The 25,882-nt window shown below is 43.3% G+C and overlaps 1 protein-coding gene across 3 annotated transcripts in view; it reads right to left on the bottom strand.

Moving 5' to 3' along the window:
- Window positions 1-25,560, bottom strand: part of SH3GL1 (SH3 domain containing GRB2 like 1, endophilin A2) — a 77,491-nt gene extending 51,931 nt beyond the window's left edge. For all 3 annotated transcript variants that reach the window (XM_070744483.1, XM_070744472.1, XM_070744491.1), the window contains exon 1: window positions 24,553-25,560. In XM_070744483.1, coding sequence (XP_070600584.1) covers window positions 24,553-24,597 — 45 coding nt within the window. In that variant the 5' untranslated portion in view covers window positions 24,598-25,560. The remainder of the gene's footprint in view (window positions 1-24,552) is intronic.
- Window positions 25,561-25,882: the final 322 nt, after the last annotated feature.

Genomic DNA, 25,882 nt, shown 5'->3' with positions numbered 1-25,882 from the left:
AACGATTATGACAAATTCCGCCAAGCCATTGGCAAAGCTCCCACTTCCTGTAATATCATATAGAAGGTAAGAAAATTGCAGCAAAGACGGATCTTGGAGTTACACAAAGCTAGAAAAACCTGTTTCGGGTTTCTGGTGTTTGTAAACAGGCGCTTGTAGCAGCCCATTTCCCTCAATGCCCTGAGTTTTTATGTTCCTGCAAACCGTTCGTTTTAAAAATATGGTTAAAAAATGAGTAAGGCGGCGATAGGCAAACCTTTTCGCCACTGTATGCATGTATACCGGCAGCCATAATACAATTAAGAGTGTTCAGAAACTTCAGACCATGCAAAATGTTGACCTCACATTTCCACCAGATGGGTGAACAGTGCGATCAGGTGGTAGGGAAAGTGAGCAGAATATGTGGCTGCATAGCTAGAGGTATAACAAGCAGGAAGAGGGAGATTGTGATCCCGCTATATAGAGTGCTGTGAGACCACATTTGGAATACTGTGTTCAGTTCTGGAGACCTCACCTACAAAAAGATATTGACAAAATTAAACGGGTCCAAAGACGGGCTACAAGAATGGTGGAAGGTCTTAAGCATAAAACGTATCAGGAAAGACTTCATGAACTCCATCTGTAGAGTCTGGAGGACAGAAGGAAAAGGGGGGACACGATCAAAACATTTAAATATGTTAAAGGGTTAAATAAGGTTCAGGAGGGAAGTGTTTTTAATAGGAAAGTGAATACAAGAAAAAGGGGGCACAATCTGAAGTTAGTTGGGGGAAAGATCAAGAGCAACATGAGAAAATATTATTTTACTGAAAGAGTAGTAGATCCTTGGAACAAACTTCCAGCAGACGTGGTTGGTAAATCCACAGTAACTGAATTTAAACATGCCTGGGATAAACATAGATCCATCCTAAGATAAAATACAGAAAATAGTATAAGGGCAGACTAGATGGACCAGGAGGTCTTTTTCTGCCATCAGACTTCTATGTTTCTATGTTTCTATGCACACACACGATTTTGCCAATTTTCGGCAATTTCCTTGCTTCTGTGCATGCGCCGGAAATCGGTGAAACCTTGTGCGCGTGAGGTCCTCATGTGAGATTTTGTTTCCTGTGCATGCGCAGAAGCCGAATGTCCTAACGGCGCACATGCATATCCGCTCGCCAGTCACCTGGAGCTCATGCGCAGCTCTGTTTTTCCAACCGCATCTGCGCACCTGACCGTTCCAGCTACAGCCCAATACTGGACCCACCTCCACGCATCTTGAAAATCAGCTGGCCGACCGGAGGCACGTGTTGTAGAGCGGAACTGGGCGATGTCTTGTGTGCCTGCAGAGAGGGCTCTGCGCACCAGCTGTGGCACGCCAGACATAGATTCGCCATCATGGGGGCAAGGTATCCTCACTGCTCACCAAACTGCTTTCCGCTCTTGCTGATCCCTCGCCTGTTAGGTTTCATTCTGCGACGGGAATTAGAGGAAAGGCGGCGAGGAGGGTAGACGGGGAAAAAGCTGCCCAATTTTTAAAGGAGAGAGATGTAGCTGGAATTTTACAGCAAGGTGGCTGGCCCTCATTTTTACAACCGAATAAAAAGGAGATGGTGGTTTGTTTTGGGGTTGGGTTTTTTTGCTATCTTCTCTTCGACGTGGACTTAGTACCCTGGTTTTTTTTTAACTAGGCTTTCCGAAGAATTAACAGCCTACCTGACCGGTTTGTTAACTAAAAAATACTGTTGCTTCACCAACCAATTCCCCAGGAATTCGGGATGGTGTGTGATATGTTTTCTTCCTTATTGCCAGATTAAAAATTCAGAAATATAGGCACCTTCTTTCACCAATGGTGGACTTGTCCCAAAGCTAAGGGTTTCTGGAAAACAATACAGTGATACCTTGTCTTGCGAACTTAATTGGTTCCGGGACGAGGTTCGTAAGGTGAAAAGTTGGTAAGACGAAACAATGTTTCTCATAGGAGTCAATGGAAAAGCGATTAATGCCTGCAAGCCCAAAACTCGCCCTTTTTGCCAGTCGAAGTGCCCGTTTTTGCGCTGCTGGGATTCCCCTGAGGCTCCCCTCCATGGGAAACCCTACCTCTGGACTTCTGTTGACAGCGAAGCACCTGTTTCTGCGCTGCTGGGATTTCCTTGCTTGGATTCCCCTGCATCATCGCAAAAACACAGAAGTCCGGAGGTGGGGTTTCCCATGGAGGGGAGCCTCAAGGCAATCCCAGCAGCGCATAAATGGGCGTTTTGCTGGCAATGGAAGTCTGGAGGTGGGGTTTCCCATGGAGGGGAGCCTCAGGTGAATCCCAGCAGCGCAAAAATGGGTGCTTTGCTGGCAATGGAAGTCTGGAGGTGGGGTTTCCCATGGAGGGGAGCCTCAGGGGAATCTCAGCAGCGCAAAAATGGGCGTTTTGCTGGCAATGGAAGTCTGGAGGTGGGGTTTCCCATGGAGGGGAGCCTCAGGGAAATCCCAGCAGCGCAAAAATGGGCGCTTTGCTGGCAATGGAAGTCTGGAGGTGGGCTTTCCCAGCGAAAGGAGGCTCAGGGGAATCCCAGCGGCGGCGGCTTGGGTTCGTAAGATGAAAATAGTTCGGAAGAAGAGGCAAAAAAATCTTAAACCCCGGGTTCATATCTCGAAAAGTTCGTATGACGAGGGGTTCGTAAGACGAGGTATCACTGTACAAAGATGGATAAAGGAAATAATTGGAATGGAACTAGAGTTTACCCCAGAACAGTTCTTATTAGGAATCAGTTTGTTTTTTAAATTCAATATATATTTTTTAAGGAATCAGTGAGAAACAATATGGAAATAAAACTCAATTATCTAATAATACATATAATAATTGCAGCCCAGATCTGTTACACACAGTTGTGGAAAAATAAAATATTATCTCTAAAAAACTCAGTCATAGACAAAATATACATATGTGCCAACATGGATAGGCTGATGATGCTGATTAAAGGACCATACAACTCAGAATATTATGATATCTGGCAAAGATGGTACAACTGGATGGACAACAAGTTTTTAAAAACTGTGATATAATACAAAAGTACTCACAATTATGTAAATATGAATAATTTGTATAAATAATGTAAATTCAAATAATGACAATAAGCTATAGAATAGATACAACATAAGAGATCGGTTCTGATCTGTGCAAAATTATTGTGAGCTTTTTAAAATTGAAGAATTGAATAAATAAAGCTTTAAAAATTGTTTTAAAAAAGAAAAGAAATCCAAAACATAGTAGGTAGAGACCTACTACATTTTGGGTTTCTTTTTTTTAAAAAAAAGAATATTTTTTTAAAGCTTTATTTAATGTAGTAGGTCTCTTCCCCAAGCATCTTCAGTTTCCAAACCGATGATCAGATATTTCCAGCAGATAGGAAGGACAGATGGCTTAGTTCATCCATTCCTTTGCGGGCGCGCTCACACACCCGCCCCTAGCAAAGCTGAGATTCACACGGAGGAGGAAGAGGAGGAGGAGGAGGAACACGGCAAGTAAACAATTGGGAGCCATCTGCTCCAATGGCAGCAGCCCACTCTTCAAACGCAAAAGATGGAAAATTAGGATTCTGCGAGGGGGGGGCAGGGAAGAGCCACGGGATGACGGATATGGAGCATCTGTTATCCCAAAGCCTGAAGTCAACGGCCATCTTCTCACAAAGAGGGAGGGGGTCAAGCTATCTTCCAAAGCATTTTGGACATAAACACTCTAGAAAATGTCCAGAGATACTTTACTAGAAGAGCCCTCCACCTCCTCCACTCGCAACGGAATACCCTACGCAACTACTCACAATCCTAGGTTTAAAAAGCTTAAAACTACATCGCCTTAAACATGATCTAAGCATAACTCATAAAATCATCTGCTACAACGTTCTCCCTGTCAACGACTACTTCAGCTTCAACCACAACAACACATGACCACGCAACAGATACAAACTCAAAATGAACTTCTCCAAACTCAATTGCAGGAAATACGACTTTAGTAACTGAGTAATTGATGCATGGAACTCACTACCAGACTCTGTAGTGTCATCACCTAACCACCAAAATGTTACCCCTAGACCAGTGTTTCCCAACCTTGGCCACTTCAAGATATTTGGACTTCAACTCCCAGAATTATAATATTATATTTCAAGTTTGTGAAAGGCGAGGAGGGTGGGGGCAATCCTAATCTCTGGGGGGAGTTGATTCCAGGGCTGCCACAGAGAAGGCTCTTCCCCTTGGTCCCGACAGACGACATTGTTTCATCAATGGGACCTGGAGAAGGCCAACTCTGTGGGACCTAACCGGTTGCTGGGATTCGTACAGTAGAAGGCGGTCCCAGAGATATTCTGGTCCGATGCCATGAATGGCTTCAGAGGTAGCCCCATGTAGAGAGCGTTACAGTAGTTGAACCTCGAGGTGATGAGGGCATGAGTGACTGTGAGCAGTGAGTCCCGGTCCAGATAGGGCCGCAACTGGTGCACCAGGCGAACCTGGGCAAACGTCCCCCTCGCCACAGCTGAAAGATGGTTCTCTAATGTGAGCTGTGGATCGAGGAGGACGCCCAAGTTGCGGACCCTCTCTGAGGGGGTCAATAATTCCCCCCCCAGGATAATGGACGGATAGATGGGATTGTCCTTGGGAGGCAAAACCCACAGCCACTCCGTCTTATCCGGGTTGAGTTTGAGTCTGTTGACACCCATCCAGACCCCAACAGTATCCAGGCACCGGCACATCACTTCCACCGCTTCGTTGACTGGGCATGGGGTGGAGATGTAAAGCTGGGTATCATCAGCGTACTGATGATACCTCACCCCATGCCCTTGGATGATCTCACCCAACGGTTTCATGTAGATATTAAACAGATGGTGGCAGAGCTAATGTTTTGGCGAGACATGGGCATATCTGGGGAAGAATTTACATTCAGATGCTTGTCAACTGACTTATGGCGGTTGCAGTGGGCCGGGGTCACACGATCTGCTTACGCAACCTTCCGACAAGTAAAGTCACTGGGGAAGTCACCAGATTCACTCAATTACCGTACGACTCTCTTAACAGCGATTCCATCAAGAAATGCAACAAGGAAAGTTGTTGTTTAATATTAGGATGTATTAATTTGTAAAACTGGATTAGAATTTTAGAACTATATAGAATTACATAGGTAAAATTAATGGAAGATACATAGGATAAATAAGGGGTTTATGATATGTACTGTATGGCTTTATGAGTTTGCATTATGAATTTAAAATATACTTGGAAATGAATTGATGAAAGTTAATAATAGTAAATGCTAAGTGCCTGAAAAGTAATTGAGCTTGGAAATATTGAATGAAATTATAGAAAAGTAAATATGGAAATATATTAATTGATGCATTGGTGTTCATAGTATTATTAGATTACTATAATACTATGATAAATATTTAATAAATGAAGATTTTAAAGCATGGATTTATTAATAGTTGTGTTTTTGGTTTTTCTGGTTGTTTTAGTTTTAATAATAATAGATTTTGGTTTTGTTTTATTATTAATTTCTTTTAATAAAAAAGAAGGGAAATGTTTTTTCCTAATTAGGAAAAAGTTGTATAAGGGTTTTTTTGTTTCTTTTAAGAAGAATATATAAAAAGGAGGAGTTTGGCATGACGGCCTATCTGGATTTATAAGAGGATAATGATATTAATTGAAATATAAAATAACAGAATAACATAGTGGGAAGGGACCTTATTGTGCCCCAGGACTGAGCCCCAAATAATTACACAATAAGGTGTCTTGAGGCAAAAGTTTCTCACTTAGCAACGTAAATTCTGGTCTCAGTTGTCGTCATAAATCGAGGACCATCTGAATTTTCCTCGGTTATTCCAATCCGCTTACTGGGGTTTTTTTGTTATTAACAATCCTACAAACGCTACTGTAGTAAACTACGCCAACCCAAACCTATTCAAAGACTCTCGATTCCCCCCTGTAGAAAATCTATTTATTTACTCAAGTCAATTGAATAGGAAGCTCATTTCAGATACGTGACTCCGGGGCAGCTAAAAATGCTTTAAAAACAAGATTAAAAATACAACACACAATCCTGTAAAAATACACCCAAATCACGCCGCCTCTGAGTAATGCAACCAGGGGTTGAACTTGGGTTCATATCTCTGCAGTTAAGGCACAACGTAAATTATAGCGGTGGGCTGTGATTGCCTTTGTTATGAATCAGACACGAAGACGAAAACAGTCGGGGACTCGGAGTTGCAGGGAAAAGGAACTGCAGATGGCAAACGTTTGAGAGCAACGATAGGAAAGTGGGAGGCAGAAATGAAATGATATTCATTTCGTCTTCTTTGCTAAATAACCCAAATTAAGATGCTACGATGAAAGCGTATTTGTGCGAGAGGAATCTTGGAGCCCTAGTGCAGTGTTTCCCAACCTGGGCAACTTGAAGATATCTGGACTTCAACTCCCAGAATTCCCCAGCCAGCATTCGCTGGCTGGGGAATTCTGGGAGTTGGAGTCCAAATATCTTTAAGATGCCGAGGTTGGGAAACACTGCCCTAGTGGACGACCGTTTAAATATGAGCAGGCCCTGTGCAGCAGCTGCCAAAAAAGCCAACACAGTTCGAAGCTGCATCAACAGAGGGATAGAATCAAGATCACGCAAAGTGTTAATGCCACTTTATAAGGCCTTGGTAAGGCCTCACTTGGAATACGGCATCTAGTTTTGGTCGCCACGATGCAAAAAGGATGTTGAGACTTTAGAAAAAGTGCAGAGAAGAGCAACCAAGATGATTAGGGGACTGGAGGCTAAAACATATGAAGAACAGTTGCAGGAACTGGGCATGGCTGGTTTAAGGAAAAGAAGGACGAGGGGAGATATGATAAAAGTCTTCCAATATCTATGGAGCTGCCACAAAGGAGAGTGGGGGTTTAATCTGCCCCCCCTCCTTTTTTCGCTGACCTTCATTATGTTTACGTTCAGTCGAACTGAGTGTGTATGATTGTGTAGCAGATAAGTTTTTTATAACAATGTATTTTAAATTAGTTTTTTAAAGTTTTTAACATTAGATTTGTATTTACAGTATATTGTATTGCTGTTATGTTGTGAGCCGCCCCGAGTCTTTGGAGAGGGGTGGCATACAAATCTAATAAATTATTATTATTATTATTATTATTATTATTATTATTATTATTATTATTATTATGTCAATACAACACAGCAAACGAGATCACTATGCTGGATTTCGTATTTCATCACCAGTCGGGTGCTTCCCAATATTATTATTATTATTATTATTATTATTATTATTATTATTATTATTACTACTACTACTACTATTATTATTACTATTACTACTACTACTATTATTATCATCATCATCATCATCATCATCATCATCATCATCATCATCATCATTATTATGCAGGACGCCCTGCATTTTCTTTTAACATCTTTCAGTGCAAATTGGGTGCTCTGGGGTGGAGCTCCATTTTTGCTACTCCATTGCGTGTGTGTGTGTGTGTCCCCGGTCTAGGTAGCAGCCCACTCCTGGTTGTAAATTAAGGACCGTCTTCAGATATTAAAAGTAGAAACGCAATAATTCTGGAGCTCGTTATATACCCGACCGGAAGTTTCCTCTTATTTATAAATGAGGGCTAAATATACAATCGTGAGTTGACGCAACCGACAGCAAAGATTGTCACCTTCATCCCCTGCGTGTGGGAGAATGAACTCAGGTGGGTTGATCAAAGGTGGGGTGATAATTTAACAGGGAAGGAATTGCAAGTCTAGCACCTATCTCTGTGATGGCGAATGTGGCCCATGTGCCAGAGGCGGGTGGCACACGGCGCCCTCTCTGTTGGCACGCAAGGCATCGCCCCAGCTACGCTACGCTCCGCCAACCTCCAGGCAGCTGGTCTTTGGGTCCTGCTGCACATTTAAGAGGAGACTTGATCGAAGTATATAATTATCAAGAAGGATATAATGGAACTGGAAAAGGTGCAAAAAAGGGCAACAAGAAAGATCAAGGAAATGGAGCCCCTCCCTTGTGAAACCAGGTTGCAACACCTTGGTCTCTTCAGCCTTGAAAGATGGCGTTGAAGGGGTGACTTGATCGAAGGGAATAAAATCATGCATGGGATAGAAAAGGTGGATAGAGAAAAATTCTCTTCTCTATCACACAATACTAGGACGAGATAATAATTAATATTAGATTTGTGCCATTATAATATTGTTTTTATCGTTGTTGTGAGCCGCCCCCAGTCTTCGGAGAGGGGCGGCATACAATCTAATAAATTGAATTGAATTGAGGGGGCCCTCCCTAAAGCTCATAGGTGAGGACAAATCAAGGGAAATATTTTTTCACCCAGAGGGTCATTGGTTGATGGAATTCCTTTCCAGAAGAGGTCGTGACAGCTGTCAGCCTTGAAAGCTTCAAGGCAGGATTAGACAGATTCATGGATGCCGAGTGTACCATAGGTGGTTATTGAAACGGATGTCCATGTGCCGCCTCTATGTTGGTTGAGGGTCCCATTTGTTGGGGGTTGAGGGAAAGGGAGGGTCTTGCCTTCTCAAGATCCCCAAGGACAATTGGTGGGCCACCGTGGGACACAGAATGCTGGACTCGATGGGATTTGGCCTGATTCTTAGGTTCTTATGCACATAGGTGCAGGTGTGGGGCGCATGTGTGAAGCCACGCATGCATGAACAGGGGTCAGGGCACATATAGGGGTCCATGGGTGCATGGTGGGGCCTGGGGTGCATGTGCAGGGGCTGTGCACGCATTGCATTTTGGGGGTTCGGGTGCATGCGAGTGCGCGCACGCTTCAGACACTCGGTCCAGAAAAGCTTAGCCAATCCCTGATCTATCCCGAACAGACCTGTCATCAAACCAGAAAAAGACCACCAACTTAGACAAGTGTAAACTCAGGATTTTTCAGGGGATGAAACCAGATTAAGCCCCCCTCCCCCGGTTTGGGCGCCGCGGCAATCCGACTACTTTCCCAAATGTTCCCAGGGTTGGCATTCTTGAAATTTAACTTTTGTTTTCATGCTGAGAATTCTCTCTCTCTCTCTTCCCCCGCCACCCACCGTCTTTCGGGATTTCCTGATGACACAAACACGGGGCACATCTGGTTAGTTCCCGCCACACAATGCAATGTTTGTCTTCGCACCGGCCGTTACGTAAGCCTGAAGTTTCATAGCTTGTCACAAAAATCTCACCCCTCCTGTGCCGCTCCGCTCTGGGAGGCTTCGCGTTTAAGCTACCTGCCTGTTTCCCCACGACGAACCCACCTTGGAATTGTCTCAAAAGTAAACTTGTAGCATTTGAGTGTGGTGTGATTGTGTAGCATTGATTGCTTTTATCTACAACACTCAGTGGCCTGCATTGGCTGCCGATCAGTTTCCGGTCACGATTCAAAATGTTGGTCATGACCTATAAAGCCCTACATGGCATTGGACCAGAGTACCTCCGGAACCGCCTGCTACCGCATGAATCCCAGGGGCCGATAAGGTTCCACAGAGTTGGCCTTCTCTGGGTCCTGTCAACTAAACAATGCCGTCTGGCGGGCCCCAGGGGAACAGCCTTCTCTGTGGCGGCCCCGGCCTTTTGGAATCAACTCCCCCCGGAGATTAGAACTGCTCCCACCCTCCTTGTCTTCCGTAAACTACTTAAGACCCACCTATACCGCCAGGCATGGGGGAATTGAGACATCTTTCCCCCAGGCTTATTATAATTTATGTTTGGTATGTATATGATGTTTGGTTTTTAATTATGATAGGGTTTTTAGTTTTTTAATATTAGATTTGTGCCATTATAATATTGTTTTTATCGTTGTTGTGAGCCGCCCCGAGTCTTCAGAGAGGGGTGGCATACAAATCTAATAAATTATTATTATTATTATTAATTATTAATTATTATTTTAGTAATAATGGGTTTTAACTTGTTCTTTTTAATATTAGATTTGTATTATATTGTATTGTTGTTGTGAGCCGCCCCAAGTTTTCAGAGAGGGGCGGCATACAAATCTAATAAATTATTATTATTATTATTATTGTTGTTGTTGTTGTTCAGAAAAGGCCTTGGCCAATGGGAACGCATTGACACGAGAGTGAGCTACAATTTTTTTTAAAAAAATTATGACCCTGCAATCTAGTGGTTCTCAACCTGGACGTTGGGACCCCTTGGGGGCCGAATGACTGTTTCACAGGGGAAGACCATGGGAAAAAGACAAATTGCCAATCAGTTTAGAGCTCCGTTGGGAGAATGGCCGCTAGACTTATGGTTGCGGGTCACCACAACACAAGGAACTGTATTAAGGGGAAGCAACATTAGAAAGGTTGAGAACCACTGTGTGTAATTTATTGGGGTGGAGTCAGGGCAAGGCTGAATGGAGCTGGGCATTTAATTATTAATATATATTTTTAAATTTGTTTTTAATTTTAATTTTAATTTTAATTTATTTATATTTTTATATTTTTATATTTTTATATTTATTTATTTATTGATTGATTGATTGATTGATTTGATTTGATTTGTATGCCGCCCCTCTCCGTAGACTCGCTTTGCCGTCTGGATGCCCTTCCTGACACCTATGCAGAGTTAACAGCAGAGATCTTCTATTTGTGTCCAGAGAGAGAAACATTTCTCGCTGCCCAGGATTGAACTCTCAACTGCAAGCATTTTCATGTCCAGGCTGCCTTACTGCTCATTGGGGCTGCAAACAAATGCAGTCTGTAAATCAAGTCACGTCTAACCCACAGGCCACGCAAGGGCCTGGAGAGCCCTTCGTTATTAAAAATATATCAAGTGTTAATTATGCACAATAACTGTGTTCTATATTTTATAGGCAGCCCAAGACAATATCATTTCAATCATTGTGGTCCAGGAGAGCCAAAAGATTGGACAACCGTGTTCTGATGGGACGATGGGACAAGATAAGACGATATATGGCGAGTAGAATCTGAGACCAAGCTACAAGAAACAAGTTGGAATCACTTTATAATATGTAAATAGATACTTTGCTCTTGGGTTAAAATGGTTTATACAAGAAACACCCCCGATTTGGTGGTGGGTTATGAATGTTTGTCTGGTGGTGGGAACAATTCACACAAACACTTGTTTTATGTTGTGTGAGTCTTATATTGTAAATAAAACTAATTTAAAAAAAATTTAAAAAGCCAACCGTGTTCTAAACTATTATTATTTTATTTATTTTTATCCTGCCTTCATTATTTTTTTAGAAATAATCGCAATTGGCAAACACATCTAATACTCCTTCCTGTTTTCCCCATAACAACAACTCTGCGAGGTGGGTTGGGTTGAGCATGTGTGTTACTAGCCCACAGTCACCCAGCTGGCTTTCACACCTAAAATGGGGCTAGAACTCTCCATCACTCATCTGGCGTTTATACCTAAAGTGGGACTAGAATTCACTCTCTCTTGATGACTGCCCCAAAGCCACCCAACTGACTTGCATTCCTAAACAGGACTAGAACTCACCATCTCTGGGTGATTGACACAAAGTCATCCAGATTGTTTTCATGCTTAAGGCAGGACTAGAAGTCACCATCTCCTGATGATTGGCCCAAAGGCACACAGCCCGCGTTCATAAGTAAGGCGGGACTAGAACTCACCGTCTCCTGGTGATTGGCCCAAAGTTACCCAGCCAGCATTCATAAGTAAGGCGGGACTAGAACTCACTGTCCCCTGGTGATTGGCCCAAAGTCCTCCAGTGGATTTTCATGTTTAAGGCAGGACTAGAACTCACCACCTCCTGGTGATTGGCCCAAAGTCCTCCAGTGGATTTTCATGTTTAAGGCGGGACTAGAACTCACCATCTCCATGTGATTGGTCCAAAGTCCCCCAGATGATTTTTCAGGTTTAAGGCGGGACTAGAACTCATTGTCTCTGGGTGATTGGCCCAAAGTCAGCCTTAAAGTGGGACAAGTTCTCCTGGTTTTTCTCCCTTAACTATTAAACCTTTAACTCTCAGCTCAAGATTAGCTATGCAAAAAAGAAAAAAAAAGCCAACCAAAGGCACATTAGGTAGAGTGACACACAGTGCAAGGCATTATTAAAATGCGAAATCACTCAAGAACGGGGTAAGAGTCCTGTCCCTCTGTCCATCCCCCCATTAACAGAAACAGAATCCCCTACGAAAGCAGACTATCAATCCTAGGTCTAGAAAGTTTAGAACTACGACACCTAAAACAAGATCTAAGTATTGCCCACAAAATCATATGCTGCAACGTCCTGCCTGTCAATGACTATTTCAGCTTCAACTGCAACAACACAAGAGCACACAACAGATTAAAACTTAATATTAACTGCTCCAAACTTGACTGTAAAAATTATGACTTCAGCAACCGAGTTGTCGAAGTGTGGAACTCATTACCTGACTCAGTAGTGTCAACCCCTAACCCCCAACATTTTTCCCTTAGACTATCCACGATTGACCTCTCCAGGTTCCTAAGAGGTCAGTAAGGGGCATGCATAAGTGCACCAGTGTGCCTTCCGTCCCCTGTCCAATTGTCTCTCCTTATCTCATTTATCTTTTCTTCCTTTCAAATATGTTCACCTATACTTTTATATCTTTTCTTCTATTCTTTTCTTTACTTATATTATTATATATCTATTCTCTTCAATGTGTAATTATGTGTTGGACAAAATAAATAAATAAAAAATAAATAAATAAATTAGAGGCATATAGGACATCTAGCTTTTGTGTGCAGAGGAAGAAAAATCAGAAACCAGGCCTGCAGACTTTTACCCTTGCCACGTGGATGAGAGGTTTTGCTCTGGGCCCAAGAATGCCAGTTTTTAAGAGACAAAGGCACCACCCTCTCTGCCTTTGCTGAGACGGCGATCAAACAAGCCGGGTTTGGACTGCGGACTTGCAACCCCTCCCGCCCACCCACCCACCTCCAGAAAGTTTTTGAAAGAAGGAAAAAAACCAGGAGGAAAGAATTCCAGTTTGTCAAGAAAGGGAGAGGGCGGGGTAGATGTATAGTCTGGACAGAAGGGAAAAGGGGGGACACGATCAAAACATTTAAATATGTTAAAGGGTTAAATAAGATTCAGGAGGGAAGTGTTTTTAATAGGAAAGTGAACACAAGAACAAGGGGACACAATCTGAAGTTAGTTGGGGGAAAGATCAGAAGCAACATGAGAAAATATTATTTGACTGAAATAGTAGTAGATCCCTGGAACAAACTTCCAGGTAAATCCATAGTAACATGCCTGGGATAAACATATATCCATCCTAAGATAAAATACAGGAAATAGTATAAGGGCAGACTAGATGGATCATGAGGTCTTTTTCTGCCGTCAATCTTCTATGTTTCTATGTATTGGGCAGAGGGCTAGAAACCATAATTTGAAGCGGATTTTCAATTTTTTCCAAGCAGGAACTGAGATTGTTATTGGGCGAGCCGTGGGCTCCCAGGCTCCGAAAAGGATTAGGAGAGTAGAAAAGAGGAAGATTTTTCCACCCGAAAAAGAAAAAAAGAAAAGAAAAAGAAAATACAGTAGAATTGGGAGGAAGGAGGGAGGGAGGGAAAGAGGGAGAGTGAAAATGACAGAGAGTTTGAGAAAGGAAGAAAGAGAATGAGAGGGGGAGAAAAAGAGAGAGAATAAAAGGGGAAAAGAGAATGTGAAAGAATGAGAAATAGAGAATGAGTAAGAATAAAAAAGAATAGAGAATGGGAGAGAGAAAGATGAGAGGAAGAGAATGAGAGGAGTGGGAGAGAAAGAGACGAGAGAGAAAAAGAGAATGGGAGGGAGAAAAAGAATGAGAAAGAATGTGACAGAGAGAATGAGTAGGAATAAAAAAGAATAAAGTGAATGGGAGAGAGAAAAATGGGAGAAAGAGAATGAGAGAAAGAGTGAGGGAGAATGAAAGAAAGGGAGAGAAGGAGAAAGAGAAAATAAGAAAAAGAAAGAACGAGAAAGAATGAGAGAGGGACAATGAGAATGAAAAAAGAAGAATGAGAGGAAACGAATGAAAGAGTAAGAATGAGAGACATAAAGAGAATGAAAGAATGGGGAAGAATAAGGGAAAGACAGAGAATGAAAGAAAAAGGAAGAATGAGAAAATAAGAGAGAGAATGAGAGAAAGAGCCGTCATTAAATAAACAATGAATGAGCATTGAAAATAAGTTTATAATATTATATATAATTAAACGTGTAACTGATGTGAAGACTATTGGAAGCTACCTCCTTATATCATTCTCTCTCTCTCTCTTTGGTGCTTTGTTCTGTTTTCTTTCTCTGTTATTTCTACCTTTCTCCCTTCTTCCAATTCAGAGGGAAACAACTTTAAAAAGATAGGAATAACATTCGTTCCTCTTAGCGCCCTTAAAACTTTAAATAAGAATTCTACTTTAAAAAAAATAAAGGCCGATCGCATCGTTTTGTTTACAACAAGGTGTAAAACACAGCGGTAAAACTGTTTTTAATTTATTAAATGTATTCGGTCGCCAATTGGCAGACAGTATACACATACATAGAGTACACACGCCGACAAAAACAACCCCTAGAGCCACAATAAAAGCTGATAATAAAAGCAGTTTAACTGCTGTTCTGTTCGGGTCGTATGTGACCCGAAGCCAAGTTTGAGTCCCTGTAAAAAAATTTCCCTGCATATCTGAAACTTGAAATTTCATGACTATTCATCATTTCAGGGGTTCTCTCTATGAGAATTTTTTTTGGGGGGTGGGGGGCTTAGTTTTTGCTGGGCAAAAAAAGTTACAAATCTTCTGTTCCCGGGTCACCCTGACCCGGACCGAAAACTCTTCATTTGCAGTGCTTATGTTTGGTCTTTTTGAAAGCTTTTTTCACTTGGAAAGTAGTCTGAACATTTCTGCACACAATGATATGAAAATTGAAATGAAAAAAGTAATTCTTATTGGTTTATTTTGCTGATATAATGCACGCCCCCCCCGTTTTTGTGAAAGTTTTTTCAATTTATGGATAGTTTTGCTTGCAAAATGCATTCTATTTTACTGAAGTTGGTGTGGGATTGGTAGCTTGAACATTTCTGAATATAAGAAAAATATAAAGGAACTGAACAAAATTATTCTTACTGGTTTTTTAACATCAGAAATAAGGCCTCCCCCCCCCCCTCAGCTGCTTGCAACCATTTTCACTTTTTATTTTTTTATGCTCCAAATCCGAAATATTCTTTAAAATCTTAGGCATTCATTTACTCAATTTAACAATGCTGACCATCAAAAAAATATTTGTGGGGGTGGGGGAAAAATTTTTTTTCTAGGCAAAAAAAAAGTCACACTTAGTCTGTTCGGGTCATATAGACCCGGACCAAAATGATTTTTTTTAGGCACTTGAATTTGGTCTTTTTGAAAACCTTTTCAACTGGAAAACTAGTTTGAACATTTATGAACATAATGATATGAAAATTGAACTGGAAAAATTGAGACTTATATTTTTATTTTGATCAAAAAGCCCCTCCCCCCATCCTTTTTTAATTTCGTGTCAATTTCTATTTTTTAAGGCTACAAATCCCTAAGGAATTTTCCCCCCAAAGGTTTGATATACTAAATTGAACATTTCTGAATATAAGAAAAATATAAATGAACTGAAAAAAATGGTTCTTATTGGTTTATTTTTGCCACAAAAGGGCCACCCCCCCTCGGCCTTGCTGTGTGCCATTATTGTCACTGTTTATACATATTTGTCTAGAAATATTTGGAATATCCTTTTGAAAATCAACCACATTGTAGCCAGAGAACTAATTTTATGAAACAAATCCATTTTACTAAAAAAAAGTATGTAAGTTTGAAATTAACAGCATAATTTTTATATAAATTGAAATAATTGAGGCATACTTTATGTGCAAAATAAACCAATATGCATCAATTTTTCCAGTTCAATTTTCATATCATTATGTTCAGAAATGTTCAAGCTACCAATCCCACACCAACTTTAGTAAAATAGAATGTATTTTGCTAGCAAAACTATCCATAAAGTGAAGACTATTTAAAAAAAACGGGGGGGGGGGGCGTGCATTTCATCAACAAAATAAACCAATATGCATCAATTTTTCCAGTTCAATTTTCATATCATTATGTTCAGAAATGTTCAAGCTACCAATCCCATACCAACTTTAGTAAAATAGAATGCATTTTGCAAGCAAAACTATCCATAAATTGAAAAAAATTTCACAAAAACAGGGGGGGCGTGCATTATATCCGCAAAATAAACCAATAAGATTTACTTTTTTCATTTCAATTTTCATATCATTGTGTGCAGAAATGTTCAGACTACTTTCCAAGTGAAAAAAGCTTTCAAAAAGACCAAACATAAGCACTGCAAATGAAGAGTTTTCGGTCCGGGTCAGGGTGACCCGGGAACATAAGATTTGTTACTTTTCTTAAACAGAACAGCAGGGTTAAGCAGATAACTAAATCCCTGTTCTAAGTGGAGTATTTTTTTAAAAACACGTTCAAAAACCAGGGACAGGATACAACACAGCGGGGATGCAGAAACCCAGGATGCTAATCGCCAGGAATTAATCCATTAATCCACATCGGGAAGCCCCTTCAGACAACTTCAAGGGAAAAAAGAGAGAAATCTAGGAAAGCTAGAAAAAAATCTCTAAAGCCACAGAAGACTTAAATTGTGCTGGACTTGCAAAATATTTAGCCCAGGATTTTTTCTTTCAATACTTTAAAATGCTGATAGCTGCTATGGGCATTTAGTTTCAGTGTAAAGAGTCAATTTGATCTCATAGTGGTTGAGGCATCAGGCTAGAAAACATGGAGACTGGGAATTCTAGTACCACTGAAGGAATGAAAGCCGGCTGGGTGACTTTGGGCCAATAGCCAGGAGATGGTGAATTCTAGTTCTACCTTACACATGAAAGCCAACTAGGTAACTCGGGGCCATTCATCAAGAGACTGGGAGTTCTAGTCCCATCTTAGCTGTGTGACTTTGGGCCAATCACCAGGAGACTGGGAGTTCTAGTCCCATCTTAGCTGGGTGACTTTGGGCCAATCACCAGGAGACTGGGAGTTCTAGTCCCGCCTTAGACCTGAAAGCTGGCTGGGTGATTTTGGGCCAATCACCAGGAGGTGAGTTCTAGTCCCACCTTAGGCAGGAAAGCTGGCAGGGTGATTTTGGGCCAATCATCAGGAGACTGGGAGTTCTAGGTATACCTATATAACACCTACATTTCGTGAGCTGCACTGGCTTCATATTAGTCTCCGGTCACAATTCAAGGTGTTGGTTATTACCTAGAAAGCCCTACGTGGCTTAGGACCAGACTATCTACGGGACCGTCTCTTGCCACATACCTCCCAGAGACCTATAAGAGCACACAGAGTTGGCCTCCTCTGGGCCCCGTCCACTAAACAATGCAGGTTGGCGGAGCCGCAGGGGAGGGTCTTCTCTGTGGCTGCCCCGGTTCTATGGAACCAACTACCCTCTGATGTCCGTGCTGGTCCCACCCTGCTGGCCTTCCGAAAGGCCACGAAGACCTGGCTTTGCCAGCAGCAGGCCTGGGGGGCCATGAAATTGATATCTGTCATGGCCAAATTTACATTGAATGGTATGTATACTGTGTTTTCTGGACTGATTTGAGTTGTGGGGTTTTTTAACTGTGGTTCATTGTTTTAGATTTTCCATATTTGACTCTTTTTTTACTGTATTTCGGTATTTTTTATTGTATTTTACTGAGAGGAGCGGCATACAAATCTAATAAATTATTATTATTATTATTATTATTATTATTATTATTACTATTATTATTATTATATTGCTGCAAGTCACCTTCAGTGGCTTCGGGATTGGGCGGCATAGAAGCTGAATTAATTAATTAATTAATTAAATAAATAAATGAGGAGGAGGAGGAAGAGGAGGAAGGAGAAGGGGAGGAAGACAAATAAGAAGAAGAGGAGGAGGAGTATAAGGTCTTTGATACTCTCTGAGCTTGGTTCTTTTCCTGAAGACATTTCATGACCCAACTACGTAACATCATCAGACAGGAAAAGGTATATAAAAAAAGGTTAAATAAGGTTCAGGAGGGAAGTATTTTTAATAGGAAAGTGAACCCAAGAACAAGGGGACACAATATGAGGATAGTTGGGGGAAAGATCAAAGACAACATGAGAAAATATTATTTTACTGAAAGAGTAGTAGATGCTTGGAACAAACTTCCAGCCGACGTGGTTGGTAAATCCACAGTAACTGAATGCCTGGGATAAACATAGATCCATCCTAAGATAAAATACAGGACATAGTATAAGGGCAGACTAGGTGGACCATGAAGTCTTTTTCTACCATCAATCTTCTATGTTTCTATATGGAGAGGAGAAGGAGGAGGAGGAAGAGAAGACAGTTCCCTGAAACTCTTAAAACGTATCGGGAAAGACTTCATGAACTCCATCTGCATAGTCTGGAGGACAGAAGGAAAAGGGGGGACATGATCGAAACATTTAAATATGTCAAAGGGTTAAATAAGGTCCAGGAGGGAAGTGTTTTCAATAGGAAAGTGAACACAAGAACAAGGGGACACCATCTGAAGTTAGTTGGGGGGAAGATCAAAAGCAACATGAGAAAATATTATTTTACTGAAAGAGGAGTAGATCCTTGGAACAAACTTCCAGCCGACGTGGTTGGTAAATCCACAGTAACCGAATTTAAACATGCCTGGGATAATATCCATTGTAAGATTTATTTATTACTTAGATTTGTATGCCGCCCCTCTCCGAAGACTCGGGGCGGCATAAAATACAGGACATAGTATAAGGGCAGACTAGGTGGACCATGAAGTCTTTTTCTACCGTCAGACTTCTATGTTTCTATGTTTCTAATTCTGGGAGTTGTAGTCTACAAGTCTTTAAAACAAAGCTGGCTGGAGAATTCTGGGAGTTGTAGTCCACAGGTCTTAAAAAAACAAAGCTGGCTGGAGAATTCTGGAAGTTGTAGTCCACAAGTCTTAAAAGTTGCCAAGTCTGAAGACCTCTGCCATAGTCAATAGTTTTCAACCTTGGCAAGTTTACGATGGGTGGACTTCAAATCCCAGAATTCCATAGCAGGCACTTGTGAATTTTAACTCCCAGAATTCTCCAGCCACTATTCTATGGATTTCAACTGCCGGAATTCTCCAGCCAGCATCGGTGGACTTCAATTCCTAGCATTTGTGAAACTTCAATTCTCAGAATTATCCCCTCAAGGTTTGTGCACTTCAATTCCCAGAATCTCAGCATCTGTTCACGTCCAATTCCCATAATGCTGGCTGGAGGATTCTGGGAATTGAAGTCCGCCCATCTTAAAAGTTGCCCGAGTTGAGCAGCATTTTGTGAGGAAGTTTAGATATTTGCAGAAATGAATTTGCAAAGATGGTTCAAAACTGTTTCCTTGCCTCCACCAAGAAAAAAGATTTCTGAGGCGAATAGGGCAGAAAGAAACTTCCGGAAAGCAGAAGTTCACAACTGTGGCAATTGCGATGTGGAATTTTCATATTTGCACGTAGCACAGAGGCCCTAAATACCTAAGGGCAGGACACCAACAACAGGAGGGGGTGGGAATATTTCTGGATATTGGTGGAAATGAATACAGTGGTACCTCTACTTAAGAACACCTCTACTTATGGACTTTTCTAGATAAGAACCGGGTATTCAAGAATTTTTTGCCTCTTCTCAAGAACCATTTTCCACTTACAAACCCGAGCCTCCGAAACTGTAACAGGAAAAGTCAGGTAGAAGCCTCTGTGGGGCCTGTCTAGGAATCTCCTGGGAGGAAACAGGGCCGGAAAAGGTGGAGAGAAGCCTCCGTGGAGCCTCTCTAGGAATCTCCTGGGAGGAAATAGGGCCGGAAAAGGCAGGGAGAAGCCTCCGTGGGGCCTCTCTAAGAATCTCGTGGGAGGAAACGGACAGACAAGGTGGGGAGACGCCTCCGTGGAGCCTCTCTAGGAATCTCGTGGGAGGAAATAGGGCCAGAAAAGGTGGGGAGAAGCCTCTGTGGGGCCTCTCTAGGAATCTCCTGGGAGGAAACAGGGCTAGAAAAGGCGGGGAGAAGCCTCTGTGGGGCCTCTCTAGGAATCTCCTGGGAGGAAACAGGGCCGGAAAAGGTGTAGAGAAGCCTCCGTGGAGCCTCTCTAGGAATCTCCTGGGAGGAAACGGACAGACAAGGTGGGGAGAAGCCTCCGTGGAGTCTCTCTAGGAATCTCGTGGGAGGAAATAGGGCCAGAAAAGGCGGGGAGAAGCCTCTGTGGGGCCTCTCTAGGAATCTCCTGGGAGGAAACAGGGCTAGAAAAGGCGGGGAGAAGCCTCTGTGGGGCCTCTCTAGGAATCTCCTGGGAGGAAATAGGGCCAGAAAAGGCGGGGAGAAGCCTTCGGGGAGCCTCTCTAGGAATCTCCTGGGAAGAAAAGGGCCGGAAAAGGTGGGGAGAAGCCTCCATGGAGCCTCTCTAGGAATCTCCTGGAAGGAAACAGGGCCTCCACCCTCCCCATGGTTTCCCCAATCACACACATTATTTGCTTTTACATTGATTCCTATGGGAAAAATTGCTTCTTCTTACAAACTTTTCTACTTAAGAACCTGGTCACGGGACGAATTAAGTTCGTAAGTAGAGGTACCACTGTATACGTTTTAGTTCAAAATAGCCCCCTTCTGTACTGTACTGTTCTGTCCACCCTGAAAACACAAGCTCAAACCTCCATTGAATTGCCTTTGCACTCTTTCTTCTTCTCTATATCCTTCTTTCTTCTGCCCCTCTCTCCCTGTCTTTCTTTCCCTCTCCCACTTTTATCTTTTCTCTTCCTTCCCTTTCCCTTCCCTCCTTCTCCCCCCACATCTTCTCTTTCTCTCCCTCTCTCTTTTCATTTCCTCCTCTCTCTCTTTCTCCTTCTCTCCCTGTCTTTCTTTACCACTCCCTCTTCTCTTCTTTCCCTTTCTGCCTCTCCCCTTCTCCACCCACACCTTCTTTCTCTCCCTCTCTCCTCCCTCTCTCTCTTCTCCCTCTTTCTTTTCATTTCTTCCTCTCCCTCTCTCCACCTTTCTTTCACTCTCCCCCTCCCCCATCCTCCTCTCCGTCTTTCTTTCCCTCCCCTCCCTCTCTCCCCTCTCCTTCTCCCTCTCCCTCTCTCTTCTCCCACTTTCTTTCCATTTCTTCTTCTCCCTCTCCCCTTCTCTCTCTCTCCTTCTCTCCTTCTATTCCTCCCTCTCCCCTTCTCTCTCTCTCCTTCTCTCCCTCTTTCTTTCCATTTCTTCTTCTCCCTCTCCGTCTTTTTCTCTCCCTCTCCCCTTCTCTCTCTCTCTCCTTTTCTCCCTCTTTCCATTTCTTCTCCCTCTCCATCTTTCCCTCTCCCTCTCTCCATCTTTCTCTCCCTCTCCCTCCTCCTCTCCGTCTTTCTTTCCCTCTCCCTTCTTCTCTCTCTTTCTTTTCCTCTCTCCCTCTCTTCTCCCCCTCTCACCTCTCCATCTTTCTCTCCCTCTCCCTCCTCCTCTCCGTCTTTCTTTCCCTCTCCCTTCTTCTCTCCTTCTTTCCCTCTCTCCCTCTCTTCTCTCCCTCTCACCTTCTCTCCATCTTTCTCTCCCTCTCCTTCCTCCTTTCCGTCTTTCTTTTCCTCTCCATTCTTCTCTTTCTCTCCCTCTCTCTCTTCTCCCCCTCTCACCTTCTCTCCATCTTTCTCTCCCCCTCTCCCTCCTCCTCCCCCTGTCTTTCTCTACCAATCTCTCTCTCTCTCTCTCACCATCTCCTCCTCTCTCTCACACCCTCCCAATTTTCAATGTAGGAAATAATTATAGCAATCTCTCTGGCAGGGCTGACAAAAGGATTACTGAGGTGTCTTGCGGAGCAGCTTCAAAGGCCTTGCAGAACACGGGCACTTACGCAGGATTAAAAAGAACTTTGCATTTCATGGAGGGCCCTTTTTTACACAAAATGGTCGGCTCTGCATCCTCGGGGAGGCCAAAAAGTGGCAAGCTCTCGTTTCCGGCCTGCTAGGAATGGCAGGACGCAAAGAAAGGATCTGCTCGCGCCGCAGGGATGGGAAGGAACCTGTTTGCAGCCCACCTGAGTTTGAACGCGTAGTGGGCGCACTCACAAAATGGTCGCCGCGCGACACTGACCTACTCCCTGACAGCCAGGGCCACTGAATATTCATTGGCTAGAAAATGAATGACACCTCCCTCTCAGTGTCTTCTTTCCCCCCTACCAATTCAGAAGAAACTTTAGATAGGCCGAAGTTAACGCTACGACTACAATGGAGATGGCTGCCTCGGGCATCACACCAACTTCTTATTTGTGTTGTCATCCTTGTAATCCTCCCCCAAAATAATGAGGGGCTACATTTATGATCCAGACAGCACTCAGTTTGCTCTAGTGTGTATGGAACCAGGCATAAAAGGTGATTTTGGGCCGAACACCAGGAGACTGGGAGTTCCAGTCCTGTTTTAAGCAGCAAAGATGGCTGGGTGACTTTGCCAATCACCAGGAGAGGGTGAATTCTAGTCCTGTCTTAGGCAACCAAGCAAGGTTGGTGACTTTGGGCCAGTCACAGGAGACTGGGAGTTCTAGTCCTGTTTTAAGCAGCAAAGATGGCTGGGTGACTTTGCCAATCACCAGGAGAGGGTGAATTCTAGTCCTGTCTTAGGCAACCAAGCTAGTTGGGTGACTTTGGGCCAGTCACCAGGAGACTGGGAGTTCTAGTCCTGTTTTAAGCAGCAAAGATAGCTGGGTGACTTTGCCAATCACCAGGAGAGGGTGAATTCTAGTCCTGTCTTAGGCAACCAAGCCAAGTTAGTGGCTTTGGGCCAGTCACCAGGAGACTGGGAGTTCTAGTCCTGTTTTAAGCAGCAAAGATAGCTGGGTGACTTTGCCAATCACCAGGAGACTGGGAGTTCTAGTCCTACCTTATGCATGAAAACCAGTTGGGTGACTTTGGGTCAGTAACTAGGAGACTGTGAATTCTAATCCCGCCTTAGACATGAAATCCAGCTGGGATTTTGAGCCGATCACCAGGAGACGGGGAGTTCTAGTGCAAAGTTTGAAATGAAAACCAGCTGGGTGAGTTTGAGCCAATCCCTCTCTCTCAGTCCACCCCACCCCAAAGGGTTGTAGTTGTGCTGAAAATTAACAGGAGGAAAACGTGTTGGGGCTCTTAACAGTGCAAAAACTAAATTAGGGACATTTGCTGAGTTATTTGTCAAAATATTATTATCCATTATAAAATAAAGTTACAGAGGATTATAAACAAATAAATTCATCGCAATAGAACTTTTGGCATATACCTAACACCGCCCCAATTCTTAGAAAACCTGTCTCAAAAGAGCCACTGAAAGTTCACCACTTAGCCTTGGCACTTTTCACAAAAGTAATTGTTTTTCCCTTCACTTGTTCCAGTGGATAGAAATGTTCCTAAATAATAAATTCAGCTGCTTCGTGAAAGAAATCCCACCGTCTTCTCTCTCGCTCTCTCTCTTTCTCTGCCAAAACAGCTCCTTGGCAATCTTTACATAAGACCATGGAAAAATTTGAATTATTGACCCGCCAGGTTACTTATTTGTCTTCGGGATGAAACAGGTTGCAGGAGTATTTACAAACCTGTTCAAAACCTGCATGGAGGCAGCTCAGGAATTTTGTAGAGGGTTTTTTTTTTGGGGGGGGGGGGGTTGGAATCTAAAGACAAGTATAACTTTCACACATCCTTCCTGGGCCCGATAGCAGCTACACAAAACATCACACACAATAAAAAAACCCAAAACTGCCCAAATTGTTCCTCCCTGTCCCACACACCAAACTATTATCCTCTTTTTACAAAATATACATATACATACATACATACATACATACATACATACATATCCAATGCAGAGAAAATATACACACATATGACATATTTTTGCTGATAATGAAAAGGGAGACTATATACAGTGCTCAAAAAAATAAAGGGAACACTTCAAAAATAGAATATAACTTCAAGTAAATCAAACTTCTGTGAAATTAAACTGTCCACTTAGGAAGCAACACTGATTGACAGCCAATTTCACATGCTGTTGTGCAAATGGAATAGTTGTGTAAATGAAATATTCAATGAGAATATTTTGTTCATTCAGATCTAGGATGTGTTATTTGAGTGTTCCCTTTATTTATTTATTTTGTGCAGTATACTGTATATAGGCGACTACATAAATGAAAAGGGAGTCTATATCTACCATATATCTATAGATATATACATATACCTATCTCTATCTATCTATCTATCTATCTATCTATCTATCTATCATCTATCTATATATTTCCAATGGAGAGTTTATACTCTGGCGAGGTCAATAGGAACTGATGAAAGCTTAGTAACTTTTTACTAATTTTAAAATACATTTTAAACGTTCTGGAGATTGTGATGGCTACTGCATGCATTTATATATAAATGTCAGAGCTTTGGATCCTGGCGGCCCATCCCAAGACGGGATTTTCCCCACATCCCAACAAACCACAGTTTGGAAAAAGTAAAATCACTGCTTAGCTAGGAGGAAGAAGAAGAAAAAGCTGCCACCGCCGCCACCACCTCTGGCAAGTTGAGCCAGAACATCTGGCCATCTGGATTTTCTGTTTTCTCACCTGGCTGGCTTTGTAGAACTGCTTCTTCAACCCTGCCACAGACATGATGAGGAGGAGGATGGATGTCCCGTCAAAGGAAGCTGTCACTCACCCAGGAGGACCCCGACTTTGGGAGCGGGAGGGGGGGGTAAGGCGACGGTGGGCTGGGGAGACGAAGCAGCTTTGAGAGGAGAGATGGGGAGTACCAAAAGTAGGGCAGGAGGGTCCCAGCTCTGGCATGAAGGGGGTCAGCAGCCAGGCAAGGGGGTCAGGGAAATCCTGGCCACCGGGAAGCAATGCTCCAGCCTTGGGGGAGACTATAGGGTGGGCCTCTCCCCCACTACCACCACCCCAAAAAAGGTATGGTTGGATTAAAGCAGCCCACGGACTAAAGCAGCCCCTTCCCCTAATAAATCAGGGACCCAGCCAGTCCCCAAGCCCAAAATCAGCCCTTCCAAAAAAACCCTCCCAATTAAAAGCCAAAATAAAGCCCCCAATTCATTAGAGAAACCTGGAAGGGAGAATCTACCACAAGACAAGAATGAGAGAGGGCTGTTTTAAAAGGCTGGGGGGGAAGCAGCCACTGCCCACCCACCCCTGCAAAAGCCCGATCTGCGTGCGGCTGGTTTTGAGGCGGCTCAAGAGACTAGTCCTCAGCGAGGCTTAAAGGAGAGCAGAGCTGTCCCGGCGGAGGAATAACCGGATTAAAAGGTTTCAAATGAGGTTTTGGGGAGAAAGGGGGAGGAGGAGTTGTCGCCCCCTTTTCCCTTCTTCTTTTCTCCGCAGCCGAAGAGAGGGAAGGAGAAAGAGAAGCAGGAGGAGGAGAAGGAGGAGGGCGGGAGGAGGAACACAGAAAGTAGTCCCAGAGCAGACGACCCAACGGACACCAGGGGGGGGGAGGGAAAGAGGGAGACGAACGACGCGCCCTCCCGGCTCTCGCGGAGCTCCCAGCTCAACCCCGCTCGCTCTCTGCGACCCACGGGACGTTAAACGGACCGATCGGCCGTTTCCTCCCCTCACTGCGCCTGCGCGGACGCCCTCTTATTTCCCTCCGCGGAGGGATTCCATTTAAAAAAAACACGCTCGAGCGAGAGGAGGCGGGTGGAGGGGGGTGGAACAAAAAAAGAGGATCCGGTTCCACGCTTTCCACCATAGATAAATGAACGTCTAGAGCGTACGCGTACAATTATTTCCGTCCGCTCGCGCGGGATGCGGAGAGACCATTAGGAAGGCGCCGCAGCGCCCCCTAGCGCTCCTAACCCACGATGCAGGCGGGGTTGCCCTACTATACTCGCAGGTGTTTCAATACTGTACAGCATCCATGGGGAAAGCGAAGCCCGCCCATTCCTGA

Source organism: Erythrolamprus reginae, chromosome 1, assembly GCF_031021105.1.
Source record: "Erythrolamprus reginae isolate rEryReg1 chromosome 1, rEryReg1.hap1, whole genome shotgun sequence".
Taxonomy (NCBI): Eukaryota; Metazoa; Chordata; class Lepidosauria; order Squamata; family Dipsadidae; genus Erythrolamprus; species Erythrolamprus reginae.
This window is presented reverse-complemented; position numbering and strand designations above follow the sequence as displayed.